Source organism: Bombina bombina, chromosome 6 (assembly GCF_027579735.1).
Source record: "Bombina bombina isolate aBomBom1 chromosome 6, aBomBom1.pri, whole genome shotgun sequence".
Taxonomy (NCBI): domain Eukaryota; kingdom Metazoa; phylum Chordata; class Amphibia; order Anura; family Bombinatoridae; genus Bombina; species Bombina bombina.
Window position 1 is genome coordinate 486471531 of NC_069504.1, and position 14723 is coordinate 486486253.

General features: G+C 41.0%; 1 protein-coding gene across 1 annotated transcript in view; it reads left to right on the forward strand.

Annotated features, from left to right (window-relative positions):
• Nucleotides 1-14723, forward strand: part of REC114 (REC114 meiotic recombination protein) — a 384911-nt gene that overhangs the window by 236078 nt on the left and 134110 nt on the right. The window contains exon 4 of the mRNA XM_053719304.1: nt 1721-1851. Within this exon, the coding sequence (XP_053575279.1) occupies nt 1721-1851 (131 nt within the window). The remainder of the gene's footprint in view (nt 1-1720; nt 1852-14723) is intronic.

Sequence of the window (14723 nt, forward strand, 5' to 3'; positions counted from 1 at the left end):
CCATGTCCTGTGGTACGATGAGACCAAGATAAATGTATTTGGTTCAGATGGTGTCAAGCGTGTGTGGCGGCAACCAGGTGAGGAGTATAAAGACAAGTGTGTCTTGCCTACAGTCAAGCATGGTGGTGGGAGTGTCATCGTCTGGGCCTGCATGAGTGCTGCCGGCACTGGGGAGCTACAGTTCATTGAGGGAACCATGAATGCCAACATGTACTGTGATATACTGAAGCAGAGCATGATCCCCTCCCTTCGAAGACTGGGCCGCAGGGCAGTATTCCAACATGATAACGACTCCAAAAACACCTCCAAGACGACCACTGCCTTGCTAAAGAAGCTGAGGGTAAAGGTGAGTGATTGGCCAAGCATGTCTCCAGACCTAAACCCTATTGAGCATCTGTGGGGCATCCTCAAATGGAAGGTGGGGGAGCACAAGGTCTCTAACATCCACCAGCTCCGTGATGTCGTCATGGAGGAGTGGAAGAGGATTCCAGTGGCAACCTGTGAAGCTCTGGTGAACACCATGCCCAAGAGGGTTAATGCAGTGCTGGAAAATAATGGTGGCCACACAAAATATTGATACTTAAGGCCCAATTTGGACATTTCCTCTTAGGGGTGTACTCACTTTTGTTGTCAACAGTTTAGACATTAATGACTGTGTGTTGAGTTATTTTGAGGAGAGAGCAAATTTATACTGTTATACAGGCTGTACACTCACTACTTTACTTTGTAGCAAAGTGTAATTTCTTCAGTGTTGTCACATTAAAAGATATAATAAAATATTTACAAAAATGTGAGGGGTGTACTCACTTTTGTGAGATACTGTATATATATATATATATATATATATATATATATATATATATATATATATATATATATATATATATATATACACACACACACTTTTGAATCCTTCAAGGTCAAATACCTTGAAAAATGCAATATAATTTGTAATCATTTTTAATATGTTTTAAATAGAAATACTTGAAATTCTTATGCTGTTGTACACTTAGAAAAAATGTTCTTTTTATTTTTAAATAGATATTTATATATATATATATATATATATATATATATATCTTTATATAATATATATATATATATATAATATTGCAGAAGAAAGCGCACTCCAAAGGACTTGTATGATAATTCACCTTTATTCTGTGAACGTTTTCGAGCTTAACAAGCTCGTCCTCAGACAGACAAAATAAGCTCGAAAACGTTCACAGAATAAAGGTGAATTATCATACACGTCCTTTGGAGTGCGCTTTCTTCTGGAATATTGGATACTACTTTTGCTGCACCAAAGGCTTAACTACAGAGGTTTGGAGTGCACTTTGTCTATCATTATATATATATATATATATATATATATATATTCATATAGGTATATAGATATATATTTTGCATAAAAATATATTTAGTTTATCTAACACAGTATCGGATTAGCGTGCAAGCAATAACAAATAAGGCTTTTTGTAGCATGCCCCATAGAAGTCTATGGGGAGGAGTTAGCACGGTCACAATATCCAAAGTCCTGAAGTTAGCTCATCTGAGTCTTTACTTTCAACTTGTAATACATGTGATAATCCGGCCGCAGTTTTTTTTTTTACTAAGAGCGCCGTTACCACCTGGAATCTGGCCCCATGCCTGTAAAATACCGTTTGTGTGGCAACGGTACACAAAGTTAGTGTGATGTCTGCCATTTATGTCTTCACAGCAAGAGTCACGCATGTTTAGAGTGCAGTTCAATGGGGAAACCAAGGAAGAAGCTGTGAAATCCTGTGATATGTGCGTGCAAAAGCTGCAGTTGTATGTCCCTGTACAGGTAAGCAAACATCTCTGTTACAAGTGAAATACCAAAGTTAATTTAATAAATCCTTTCATTGCTCTTTAGGTTTGCACATTTGGATAGAACATGCAACAGGCTCAAGAGCAGCAATGCACTATTGGGAGTTAGTGGCTGATTGGTGGCTGCACATATATGCCTTTTGTCACTGGCTCACCTGATGTGTTCAGCTAGCTCCTAATAGTGCATTGCTGTTCCTTCAACACAGGACACCAAGTAAATTAAGCAATTTTAAATGGAAGTAAAATGAGTTGTTTAAAATGTTATATCTGAATCATGAAATCATGGGGGCAAAGACTTGTATAATTAGGGAAAAAACAAGCTGACAAAGGAGATAAGAGTAGCTAAGTGAGCCTGCATCTGTGTGAAAAGGTCTGAAAGACATCACCACCAACAAGACATCATGCCCTAAATCTGTTGGGAACCAACAACTGGCTGACAATCTCAACCATCTACACTTCCTGTAACCCCCTCTCTCCCCTTCTGCTACTCAACCTGCACTCCGGATTTGTGAAGATAATATGGGTCAGCTCTTCCAGAAACAGACGATTACGAAAGAACGGGGCCTAGACAATATCTCACCTGTCTGAAAGTCTGTGCAGACCTGCTGTCACCCATCTAAACTCAGATCTTCAACAGATCCATGGATCAGTGCAAAGTCCTTACTGCTTCAAACACTTTACCATCATCTCCATCCCAAAGAAACTAAAGATCACAGGACTGAATGACTACAGACCTGTTGCTTTGAGGTTTGTGGTCATGAAGTCATTTGAGAGACTGGTGTTGGCCCACCTGAAAGAAATCTCTTGAACCCTTTTAGACCCTCTTTAGCTTGCTTATATAGAGCACACAAGTCAGTGGATGATACAGTCAGCATGGGACTGCATTTTTTTGAACAGCCAATAGGATTTCATTAGCTCTCATACGATTGGCTGATTTGAATTTGAAGGCTCAAATCAGCCAATAGGAATTCAAGGGACGCCATTTTTAATCGCGTACCTTGAATTCCTATTCAGTGTACGGCGGGGATCGTATGAAGAGGATCCTCCATGCTCCATGGCTCCGCGGTCGCCGGTCTTCAGTTCCAGAATCTCCGGTCTTCAGTTCCAGTGTTGCCGGTCTTCAACTCCGCCCTCCGCTTCTCGCTGGCTGGTTCCTGGAAGAAAGAAGAGGTCGCGCTTGGAAGAAGACTTCACCGCCTGGAACAGGACCTTCTCCGCTGAACTTCAGGACAGGTGAGGACCACTTGGGGGTTAGACTTAGGGTTTTTTAAGGGGTTTTTGGGGGGATTTATTTTATTTAGATAGGGTGGGCAGCAAAAGAGCTGAATGCCCTTTTAAGGGCAATGCCCAACAAATGCCCTTTTCAGGGCAATTGGTAGTTTAGCGTTTTTAGTGGGGGGTTTTGAGGAGGGTTTGGGTGGTGGGGGGTTTACTGATAGGGGGGCTGTGTGTATTTTCTTCTGTTATGTGCGATCAGTCCACGGGTCATCATTACTTCTGGGATATAACTCCTCCCCAACAGGAAATGCAAGAGGATTCACCCAGCAGAGCTGATATAGCTCCTCCCCTCTACGTCAGTCCCAGTCATTCTCTTGCACCCAACGACTAGATAGGATGTGTGAGAGGACTATGGTGATTATACTTAGTTTTTATGACTTCAATCAAAAGTTTGTTATTTTACAATAGCACCGGAGCGTGTTATTACTTCTCTGGCAGAGTTTGAAGAAGAATCTACCAGAGTTTTTTTACTATGATTTTAACCGGAGTAGTTAAGATCATATTGCTGTTCTCGGCCATCTGAGGGAGGTAAAGGCTTCAGATCAGGGGACAGCGGGCAGATGAATCTGCATTGAGGTATGTAGCAGTTTTTATTTTCTGAATGGAATTGATGAGAAAATCCTGCTATACCGTTATAATGACATGTATGTATACACTTCAGTATTCTGGGAATGGTTTTTCACCGGAACTACTCTGTTAAAGGTCACTAATCCTTTTAATAAATATTGTCATGTTAAACGTTTTTGCTGGAATGTAGAATCGTTTACATTGCTGAGGTACTGAGTAAATAAATGTTTGGGCATTATTTTCCACTTGGCAGTTGTCTGTTTTAAATTGTGACAGTTTCGTTTCTCCTCACTGCTGTGTGTGAGAGGGAGGGGCCGTTTTTGGCGCTCTTTTGCTACGCATCAAAAAATTCCAGTCAGCTACTATTATATTTCCTGCATGATCCGGTTCACTGACAGATCTCAGGGGTCTTCAAACTTCTTTGAAGGGAGGTACATTCTCTCAGCAGAGCTGTGAGAATTTTTATTGACTGTGAATAAAAACGTTACTCTATCATTTTTTATATCAAATTTAGTTATTTACTAATGGGAACAAACCTTTGCTAAAAGTTGTGTTATTTTAAGCTTGATGCTATAACTGTTTTCAGTTCATTATCTCAACTGTCATTTAATCGTTTAAGTACCTCTTTGAGGCACAGTACGTTTTTGCTAAAAAAGATTATAACCAAGTTGCAAGTTATTGCTAGTGTGTTAAACATGTCTGACTCAGAGATTATCTGTGTCATTTGTTCCAATGCCAAGGTGGAGCCCAATAGAAATTTATGTACTAACTGTATTGATGCTACTTTAAATAAAAGTCAATCTGTACAATGTGAACAAATTTCACCAAACTGCGAGGGGAGAGTTATGCCGACTAACTCGCCTCACGCGGCAGTACCTGCATCTCCCGCCCGGGAGGTGAGTGATATTATGGCGCCTAATACATCTGGGCGGCCATTACAGATAACATTAGAGAACCTCCGTGCATTACTAGGGGAGGTCTTAGCAGCTCTCAATGATTGTAACACCGTTGCAATACCAGAGAAAATGTGTAGGTTGGATAAATACTTTGCGGTACCGGCGAGTACTGACGTTTTTCCTATACCTAAGAGATTAACTGAAATTGTTACTAAGGAGTGGGATAGACCCGGTGTGCCGTTCTCACCCCCTCCAATATTTAGAAAGATGTTTCCAATAGACGCCACTACTCGGGACTTATGGCAAACGGTCCCTAAGGTGGAGGGAGCAGTTTCTACTTTAGCTAAGCGTACCACTATCCCGGTGGAGGATAGCTGTGCTTTTTCAGATCCAATGGATAAAAAATTAGAGGGTTACCTTAAGAAAATGTTTGTTCAACAAGGTTTTATATTGCAACCCCTTGCATGTATCGCGCCGATTACGGCTGCGGCAGCATTTTGGATTGAGTCTCTGGAAGAGAACCTTAGTTCATCTACGCTAGACGACATTATGGACAGGCTTAGAGTCCTTAAACTAGCCAATTCATTCATTTCGGAGGCCGTAGTACATTTAACCAAACTTACGGCTAAGAACTCTGGATTCGCCATACAGGCACGTAGAGCACTGTGGCTAAAATCCTGGTCAGCTGATGTTACTTCTAAGTCTAAATTACTTAATATACCTTTCAAGGGGCAGTCTTTATTTGGGCCCGGGTTGAAAGAAATTATCGCTGACATTACAGGAGGTAAGGGCCACGCCCTACCTCAAGATAAAGCCAAAGCTAAGGCTAGACAGTCTAATTTTCGTCCCTTTCGGAATTTCAAACCTGGAGCAGCGTCAACCTCCGCTGCACCAAAACAGGAAGGAGCTGTTGCTCGTTACAGACAAGGCTGGAAACCTAACCAGTCCTGGAATAAGGGCAAACAGGCCAGGAAACCTGCTACTGCCCCAAAGACAGCATGAACCGAGAGCCCCCGATCCGGGACCGGATCTAGTGGGGGGCAGACTTTCTCTCTTCGCTCAGGCCTGGGCAAGAGATGTTCAGGATCCCTGGGCGCTGGAGATCATATCTCAGGGATACCTTCTAGACTTCAAATTATCTCCCCCAAAAGGGAGATTTCATCTGTCAAGGTTGTCAACAAACCAGATAAAGAAAGAAGCGTTTCTACGCTGTGTACAAGATCTGTTATTAATGGGAGTGATCCATCCAGTTCCGCGGTCGGAACAAGGACAAGGGTTCTACTCAAACCTGTTTGTGGTTCCCAAAAAAGAGGGAACTTTCAGGCCAATCTTAGATTTAAAGATTCTAAACAAATTCCTAAGAGTTCCATCGTTCAAAATGGAAACTATTCGGACAATCTTACCTATGATCCAAAAGGGTCAGTACATGACCACAGTGGATTTAAAAGATGCTTACCTTCACATACCGATTCACAAAGATCATCAACGGTATCTACGGTTTGCCTTCCTAGACAGGCACTACCAGTTTGTAGCTCTTCCATTCGGATTGGCTACGGCCCCAAGAATCTTCACAAAGGTTCTGGGCGCCCTTCTGGCGGTACTAAGACCGCGAGGGATTTCGGTAGCTCCGTACCTAGACGACATTCTAATACAAGCTTCAAGCTTTCAAACTGCCAAGTCTCATACAGAGTTAGTTCTGGCATTTCTAAGGTCGCATGGATGGAAAGTGAACGAAAAGAAAAGTTCTCTTTTTCCTCTCACAAGAGTTCCATTCTTGGGGACTCTTATAGATTCTGTAGAAATGAAGATTTACCTGACAGAAGACAGGTTAACAAGGCTTCAGGATGCATGCCGTGTCCTTCATTCCATTCAACACCCGTCAGTAGCTCAATGCATGGAGGTGATCGGCTTAATGGTAGCGGCAATGGACATAGTACCTTTTGCACGCCTACACCTCAGACCGCTGCAATTGTGCATGCTAAGTCAGTGGAATGGGGATTACTCAGATTTGTCCCCTACCCTGAATCTGAATCAAGAGACCAGAAATTCTCTTCTATGGTGGCTTTATCGGCCACACCTGTCCAGGGGGATGCCATTCAGCAGGCCAGACTGGACAATCGTAACAACAGACGCCAGCCTGCTAGGTTGGGGCGCTGTCTGGAATTCTCTGAAGACTCAGGGATTATGGAATCAGGAGGAGAGTCTCCTTCCAATAAACATTCTGGAATTGAGGGCAGTTCTCAATGCCCTTCTAGCTTGGCCCCAATTAACAACTCAGGGGTTCATCAGGTTTCAGTCGGACAATATCACGACTGTAGCTTACATCAACCATCAGGGAGGGACAAGAAGCTCCCTAGCAATGATGGAAGTATCAAAGATAATTCGCTGGGCAGAGTCTCACTCTTGCCACCTGTCAGCAATCCACATCCCGGGAGTGGAGAACTGGGAGGCGGATTTCTTGAGTCGCCAGACTTTTCATCCGGGAGAGTGGGAACTTCATCCGGAGATTTTTGCCCAAATACTTCGACGTTGGGGCAAACCAGAGATAGATCTCATGGCGTCTCGCCAGAACGCCAAACTTCCTCACTACGGGTCCAGATCCAGGGATCCGGAAGCGGTTCTGATAGATGCTTTGACAGCACCTTGGAACTTCGGGATGGCTTATGTGTTTCCACCCTTCCCGCTGCTTCCTCGATTGATTGCGAAAATCAAACAAGAGAGAGCATCTGTGATTCTAATAGCGCCTGCATGGCCACGCAGGACTTGGTATGCAGATCTAGTGGACATGTCATCCTGTCCACCTTGGTCTCTACCTCTGAGACAGGACCTTCTGATACAGGGTCCATTCAAACATCAAAATCTAACTTCTCTGAAGCTGACTGCTTGGAAATTGAACGCTTGATTTTATCAAAGCGTGGTTTTTCTGAGTCGGTTATTGATACCCTGATCCAGGCTAGGAAGCCTGTTACTAGAAAGATTTACCATAAAATATGGCGCAAATACCTATACTGGTGCGAATCCAAACGTTACTCCTGGAGTAAGGTTAGGATCCCTAGGATATTGTCTTTTCTACAAGAAGGTTTAGAAAAGGGTTTATCGGCTAGTTCATTAAAGGGACAGATTTCAGCTCTGTCCATCTTGTTACACAGGCGTCTGTCAGAAAATCCAGACGTCCAGGCTTTTTGTCAAGCTTTAGCTAGGATCAAGCCTGTGTTTAAAGCCGTTGCTCCGCCATGGAGTTTAAACTTAGTTCTTAACGTTTTACAAGGTGTTCCATTTGAACCCCTTCATTCCATTGATATAAAATTGTTATCTTGGAAAGTTCTGTTTTTAATGGCTATTTCCTCGGCTCGAAGAGTCTCTGAGTTATCAGCATTACATTGTGATTCTCCTTATCTGATTTTTCACTCAGATAAAGTAGTTCTGCGTACTAAACCTGGGTTCTTACCTAAGGTAGTTACTAACAGGAATATCAATCAAGAGATTGTTGTTCCATCCTTGTGTCCAAATCCTTCTTCAAAGAAGGAACGTCTTCTACACAATCTGGATGTAGTTCGTGCCCTCAAGTTCTACTTGCAGGCAACTAAAGATTTTCGCCAAACTTCTTCCCTGTTTGTCGTTTATTCTGGACAGAGGAGAGGTCAAAAAGCTTCTGCTACCTCTCTCTCTTTCTGGCTTCGTAGCATAATACGTTTAGCCTATGAGACTGCTGGACAGCAGCCTCCTGAAAGAATTACAGCTCACTCCACTAGAGCTGTGGCTTCCACTTGGGCCTTTAAGAATGAGGCCTCTGTTGAACAGATTTGCAAGGCTGCAACTTGGTCTTCGCTTCATACTTTTTCCAAATTTTACAAATTTGACACTTTTGCTTCTTCGGAGGCTATTTTTGGGAGAAAGGTTCTTCAGGCAGTGGTTCCTTCCGTATAATGAGCCTGCCTATCCCTCCCGTCATCCGTGTACTTTTGCTTTGGTATTGGTATCCCAGAAGTAATGATGACCCGTGGACTGATCGCACATAACAGAAGAAAACATAATTTATGCTTACCTGATAAATTCCTTTCTTCTGTTGTGCGATCAGTCCACGGCCCGCCCTGTTTTTTAAGGCAGGTAAATATTTTTTAAATTATACTCCAGTCACCACTTCACCCTTGGTTACTCCTTTCTCGTTGATTCTTGGTCGAATGACTGGGACTGACGTAGAGGGGAGGAGCTATATCAGCTCTGCTGGGTGAATCCTCTTGCATTTCCTGTTGGGGAGGAGTTATATCCCAGAAGTAATGATGACCCGTGGACTGATCGCACAACAGAAGAAAGGAATTTATCAGGTAAGCATAAATTATGTTTTTTGTGCAAAAGAGCTGATTATCTTGGGGCAGTGCCCTGCAAAAAGTCCTTTTAAGGGCTACTGGTAGTTGATTAGATTAGGGGGTGTTTTTATTTTGGGGGGGCTTTTTTATTTTCATAGGGATTAGGTGTAATTTATTTAAAATTTTGTAATATTTTTTATTTTCTGTAATCTTAGATTTTTTTATTTTCTGTAATTCTTGCTTAAAGGGACAGTCTACTCCTTTTTTTTCCCTTTTTCCTTTTTTTGATTAGACTGCCCCTTTAATTTATACTTAGTTTATTTGTATTTTAGAAGTAGTGTAATTTGTTTTATATTTAATGGTAACTTTAGTATTTTGTAAATTAGCTAATTTTATTTTATTTAGGGGGGGTTAGGTTAGGGTGGGTTAGGTTAGGGGGGTTAGGTTAGGGGTTAGGTTTATTGCGTTGTGGGCTATGGCGGTTTAGGGATTAATACTTGATTAGGTTTATTGCATTGCGAGCTATGGCGGTTTAGGGGTTAATACTTGATAAGGTTTATTGCGTTGTTGGCTATGGCGGTTTAGGGGTTAATATACTTTATTAGTTATTGCGGTGGGGGATTTCGGTTGACAGGTAGATAGACATTGCACATGCGTTAGGTGTTAGTTTATTTTTGCAGGCATTTTCGGGAGTTACGGTGCTCCCATACTCAGCGCAAGGCCTGCTACGGCTGCCTTTTACGGTGAGGTAAAAATGGAGTAAGATTTCTCCATTTTCGCCACGTAAGTCCTTGTGCTGGATATTGGATACCAATTTACGACGTGGTCCCATGTTAGCCTATGGGAGTAATAATTGCGAGCGACGGGTGAAATATACGCGCGTAACTTTTATGCTACGCCGTATATGTAATACCAAAATCGCGTAAAATCTGGCGGCGGAGGATTTTGCGGGTGACGCTGCATATGTAATGGAGGCCCAGATCTGCTAAACAATTACTTTCAGATCCATCTTCTGAAGGTGAACTACTTTCTTATGATCAGGAGTCAATGACTGTTCAAGATACAAAATACTCCTCTTTTATGTTCAAGCTGGAACATCTTCAAACTCTGATAAAGGAGGTTTTAGGTACTTTAGGAATCCAAGACTCTGAGCATTTTATAGAAAAATCCATCAAACAATTGGACTTAATTTTCAAAACTTCTGTCAAAGCTCCAGAGCTTTTTTTCAGTCCCTGATGCGATTACTGAAATTATTACTAAAGAGTGGTCAAAGCCTGGTCTACCTTTTAACCTGCCTTCTGCAATTAAACAAATGTTTCCTTTACCAGCTGCTAGTGTTGAACTTTGGGAAACGATTCCAAAATGTGGATGGTGCCATCTCCACCCTTGGATAATGCTCTCTACTATACCTTTTAAACACCCTATGGACAGAAAATTTAAGTCTTTTTATAGAAAGGTTGAGTTATTTGTTTAAGCCAGCTATCAGTATAGCTTGCATAGCTGCGGCTTCTACTCACTGGTGCGATAATTTATCTGCTCAGATTTCAGATGATTCTATTGATGAAGAGTTTCACAGTTGTTTGAAGTTTATTTCAGCAAATGCTTTCATCAGTGATGCGATCATTGACATTATTAGAATCAATGCTACAAAAATTGCATTATCTGTTTTAACTAGAAGAGCCTTGTGGCTCAAATCATGGTCAGCTGACATGGTTTAAAAATCTAGACTTTTATATCTTCCTTTCCAAGGGTATAGATGCTATTATCTCTACCATAACTGGAAGGAAAGGAGCTTTACTCCCTCAGGACAAAAACATCTAAGAAAAAAACAGACCTATCAATCCCTTTTAATTTTTTGTCAATCAAGGAACAATAGGCCATCCTCCTCTTCACAAATAATAAATCTATTCTAAACTGGAACAAATGTAACCAGTCAAAAAACAAAACACTTCTTCCTCTACCAACTCTGCAAGGTATAGCCCCCGACCCAGATCCACTTCTGGTAGGGGGAGTATTATACCTTTTCAGAAGACCTGGTTACAATCTGTTTAAGATCCTTGGGGGTTAAACATAGTTTCTTAAGGAAACAGAATAGGCCTCAGTACAAAGCCTCCCAGGGGATGGTTTCTTCTGTTACATAATAGTTCCAATTCCAATATCAGAGCAAGGTCAGATTTTTTATTCCAACCTTTTCATAATTCCAGAAAGGAGGGAACTTTTAGGTCTATTATGGATTTGAAAACTCTAAACAAGTTCCTAAGGTTTCCTACCTTCAAAAAGAAAATGTATGCTTACCTGATAAATTTGTTTCTTTCCGTATATGGTGAGTCCACGGCTTTATCAATTACTGTTGGGAACATCACTCCTGGCCAGCAGAAGGAGGCAAAGAGCACCACAGTCAAAATGTTAAGTATCACTTCCCTTCCCACAACCCTCAGTCATTAGACTGAAGGGAAATAGAGAAAAAAGGAGTAACACAAGGTGTAGAGGTGCCTGAAGTTTAATAAAAAATAACTGTCTTGAAATAAAGGGCGGGGCTGTGGACTAACCATATCCGGAAAGAAACAAATTTATCAGGTAAGCATAGATTTTCTTTTCTTTCCTAAGATATGGTGAGTCCACGGCTTTATCAATTACTGTTGGGAACAAATACCCAAGCTAGAGGACACAGATGAATAGGGAGGGACAAGAAGGCTCCACCACTTGAATAACCTTTCTCCCAAAAGACGCCTCGTCCAAGACAGAAGTATCAAATTTGAAACATTTTGAAAAAGTATCCAAAGAGAAACAATTTGCAGCCTCGCAAATCTGTTCCACAGAAACTTCATTCTTGAAAGTCCAAGAAGAGGAGACAGCCCTAGTGGAATGAGCTGTAATTCTCTCAGGAGGCTGCTGACCAGCAGTCTCATAAGCAAAAAAAATTATACTTCTCAACCAAAGAGAAAGAGAAGTAGCAGTAGCTTTCTGACCTTTACGTTTCCCAGAGAAACTGACAAACAGGGCAGAAGACTGGTGAAAATCCTTAGTCGCCTGAAAATAAAATTTTAAAACACACACAACATCCAAGTTGTGCAACAACGTTCCTTATGAGAAGAAGGATGAGGACATAAAGAAACCACTATAGGAAGGAAACCTAACTAGTACGAAGAACCACCTTATAGATAAAAAAAATAAGATAAGGCGATTCACACAGCAAGGCTGGGAATTCCGAAACTCTCCGAGCAGAAGAGATAGCAATAACAAAAACAAAACCTTCCAAGATAACAAATTAAAATCTATGGAATGCAATGGCTCAAACGGAGCCTGCTGTAAAACTTTAATAACAAAGTTAAGGCTCCAAGGAAGAGAAACAGATTTAAACACAGGCCTGATTCTGATCAAGTCCTGACAAAAAGATTGCACATCTGGCACGTCCGCCAGACACTTATGTAGCAAAATAGAAAATGCAGAAATCTGACCCTTCAGGGTACTAATAAACCCTTCTCCAGACCTTCCTGGAGAAAGTACAAAATCCTAGGAATCCTGACCGTACTCCAAGAGTAGCCCTTGGATTCACACTGTGACGGATCCCCGGCTACCCCGACCTGGTAGCTCCGCCAAACGGGTCCTTCCTCTCCCTGGAACAAGCGGCTATGTAGCCCAGGCAAGTGATTGTAGCAGGAACCCACCCAAATAACTAGATATACTAGCATTCAGGTGAAACAGGAACACACTTTATTGAGCAAAACTTACATCTTTTAAACACACACTTATCTTGATAAGAACAGAAGACAATGCCACAGTTTTCCCGCCATTCCCGCCCCTCCAGACAGGATGGTGCCAGATTTCCATGTAAGCCTTCAGCTTAGTCCATTGATCCTAAAAAAGGCAACTATTTTCTATAGGGATCGTAGTTCTCTTAGCCAGAGTAGAAATGCTCCTTTTACTCTAGGCGCTGTGCATCATGATATTTAATGGAGACAGCAACAGGAAAAATCTTTTTAAAGACAGGAGACGGGGAAAAGGGATCCCTGATTAATCCTATTACTGTGAAAAAATCTACTAGCACCATCTGGAACAGGACAAACTTCCACAGTGTAATCCTAGTATTTTTAAAGTTTACTAGATTTGACAATGACAGGCATATCATAGTCGTCCAAAAGGCCAAAACCTCTTAATACACAAGGTGTATAAGCTTAAATCTGAAGGATACTACTTCAACATCAGATTAAGGAATTATACTGTCCGAATCTGAGATTTCACCCTTACTATCTGAATCACTAAATTTCCTCTTACATTTTCCCTTTAACATAGGAAAAATATAATTTATGTAGGAACTTACTTGATAAATTAATTTCTTTCATATTGGCAAGAGTTCATGAGCTAGTGACATATGGGATATACAATCCTACCAGGAGGGGCAAAGTTTCCCAAACCTCAAATGCCTATAAATACACCCCTCACCACACCCACAATTCAGTTTAATGAATAGCCAAGTAGTGTGGTGATAAAATAAGGAGTAAAAAAGCATACAAAAGAGGAACTGGAAATAAAATTGTGCTTTTATACAAAAATCATAACCACCGAAAAGGGTGGGCCTCATGGACTCTTGCCAATATGAAAGAAATTAATTTATCAGGTAAGTTCCTACATAAATTATGTTTTCTTTGATGTAATTGGCAAGAGTCCATGAGCTAGTGACGTATGGGATAGAAATACCCAAGATGTGGAAGATCACTAGAAGAGTCACTAGAAAGGGAGGGATAAAATAAAAACAGCCATTTCCGCTAAAAAAAATAAATCCACACAAAAATAAGTTTTTCTCATAAATTGAAGAAAAACATAAGCAGAAGAATCAAACTGAAACAGCTGCCTGAAGAACTTTTCTACCAAAGACTGCTTCAAAAGAAGCAAATACATCAGAATGCTAAAATTTAGTAAATGTATACAAAGAAAAACAAGTTGTTGCTTTGCAAAACTTAACAACCGAAGCATCATTCTTTAAAGCCCAAGAAGTGACAACTGAACTAGTAGAATGAGCTGTAATACTCTGAAGCGAAGACTGTCCCACCTCCAAATAAGCTTTAGGAAACAAAAGCTTAACCAAGATGGCAAAGAAATGGTAGAAGTTTTTCTGACCTTCCTAGGACCAGAAAAAACAACAAATAGACTAGAAGTCTTTCTGAAACCTACAGTAGCTTCAACATAATATTTTAAAGCTCTTAGGATATCCAAAGAATGTAAAGATCTCTAAAAAGATCTCTAAAAGGTCCTCAAAACAGCCTTATCCTGATGAAAAAAATCAGAAAAGGAGACTGACAAGATAGAGTAGACAAATCAGAAAACTCTTCTAGCTGAAGAGATAGCCTAAAAATGAACAATACATTCCAAGAAAGTAGTCTAATATTCAAAGTATGCATAGGCTCAAATGAAAGAGCCTGCAAAGCCTTAAAAAAAACAATTTCCACCATTTCCACCTGAAAATCCCTAGACCTGAAAAGGTACCCGGGAAATTGAGAGAACACATCTGTATAGAGATACCACTCTCCCAGATGTAAATACTGATGGTTGAGATAATCCATCTCCCAAATGTCTAAACCTGAGATATAAATCGTAAAGGTTAGACAGGAGATGAAAACCACCTAAGAACGTATTTAAGATACTTCTTAATTGCTAAGGAACTGCCACAATTGTGATATTGTCTGTCTGAAAGAAAAATTCTCTCCTAAAAGAAGCCAAGCCTAAAAGAGCTCTGAAAATGGCACGGAGTTCAAAATATCGATTGGAAACCTCGCCTCTTGAAGTTTCCAAACCCCTTGTTCTGTCAAAGACCCTCAGACAGCTC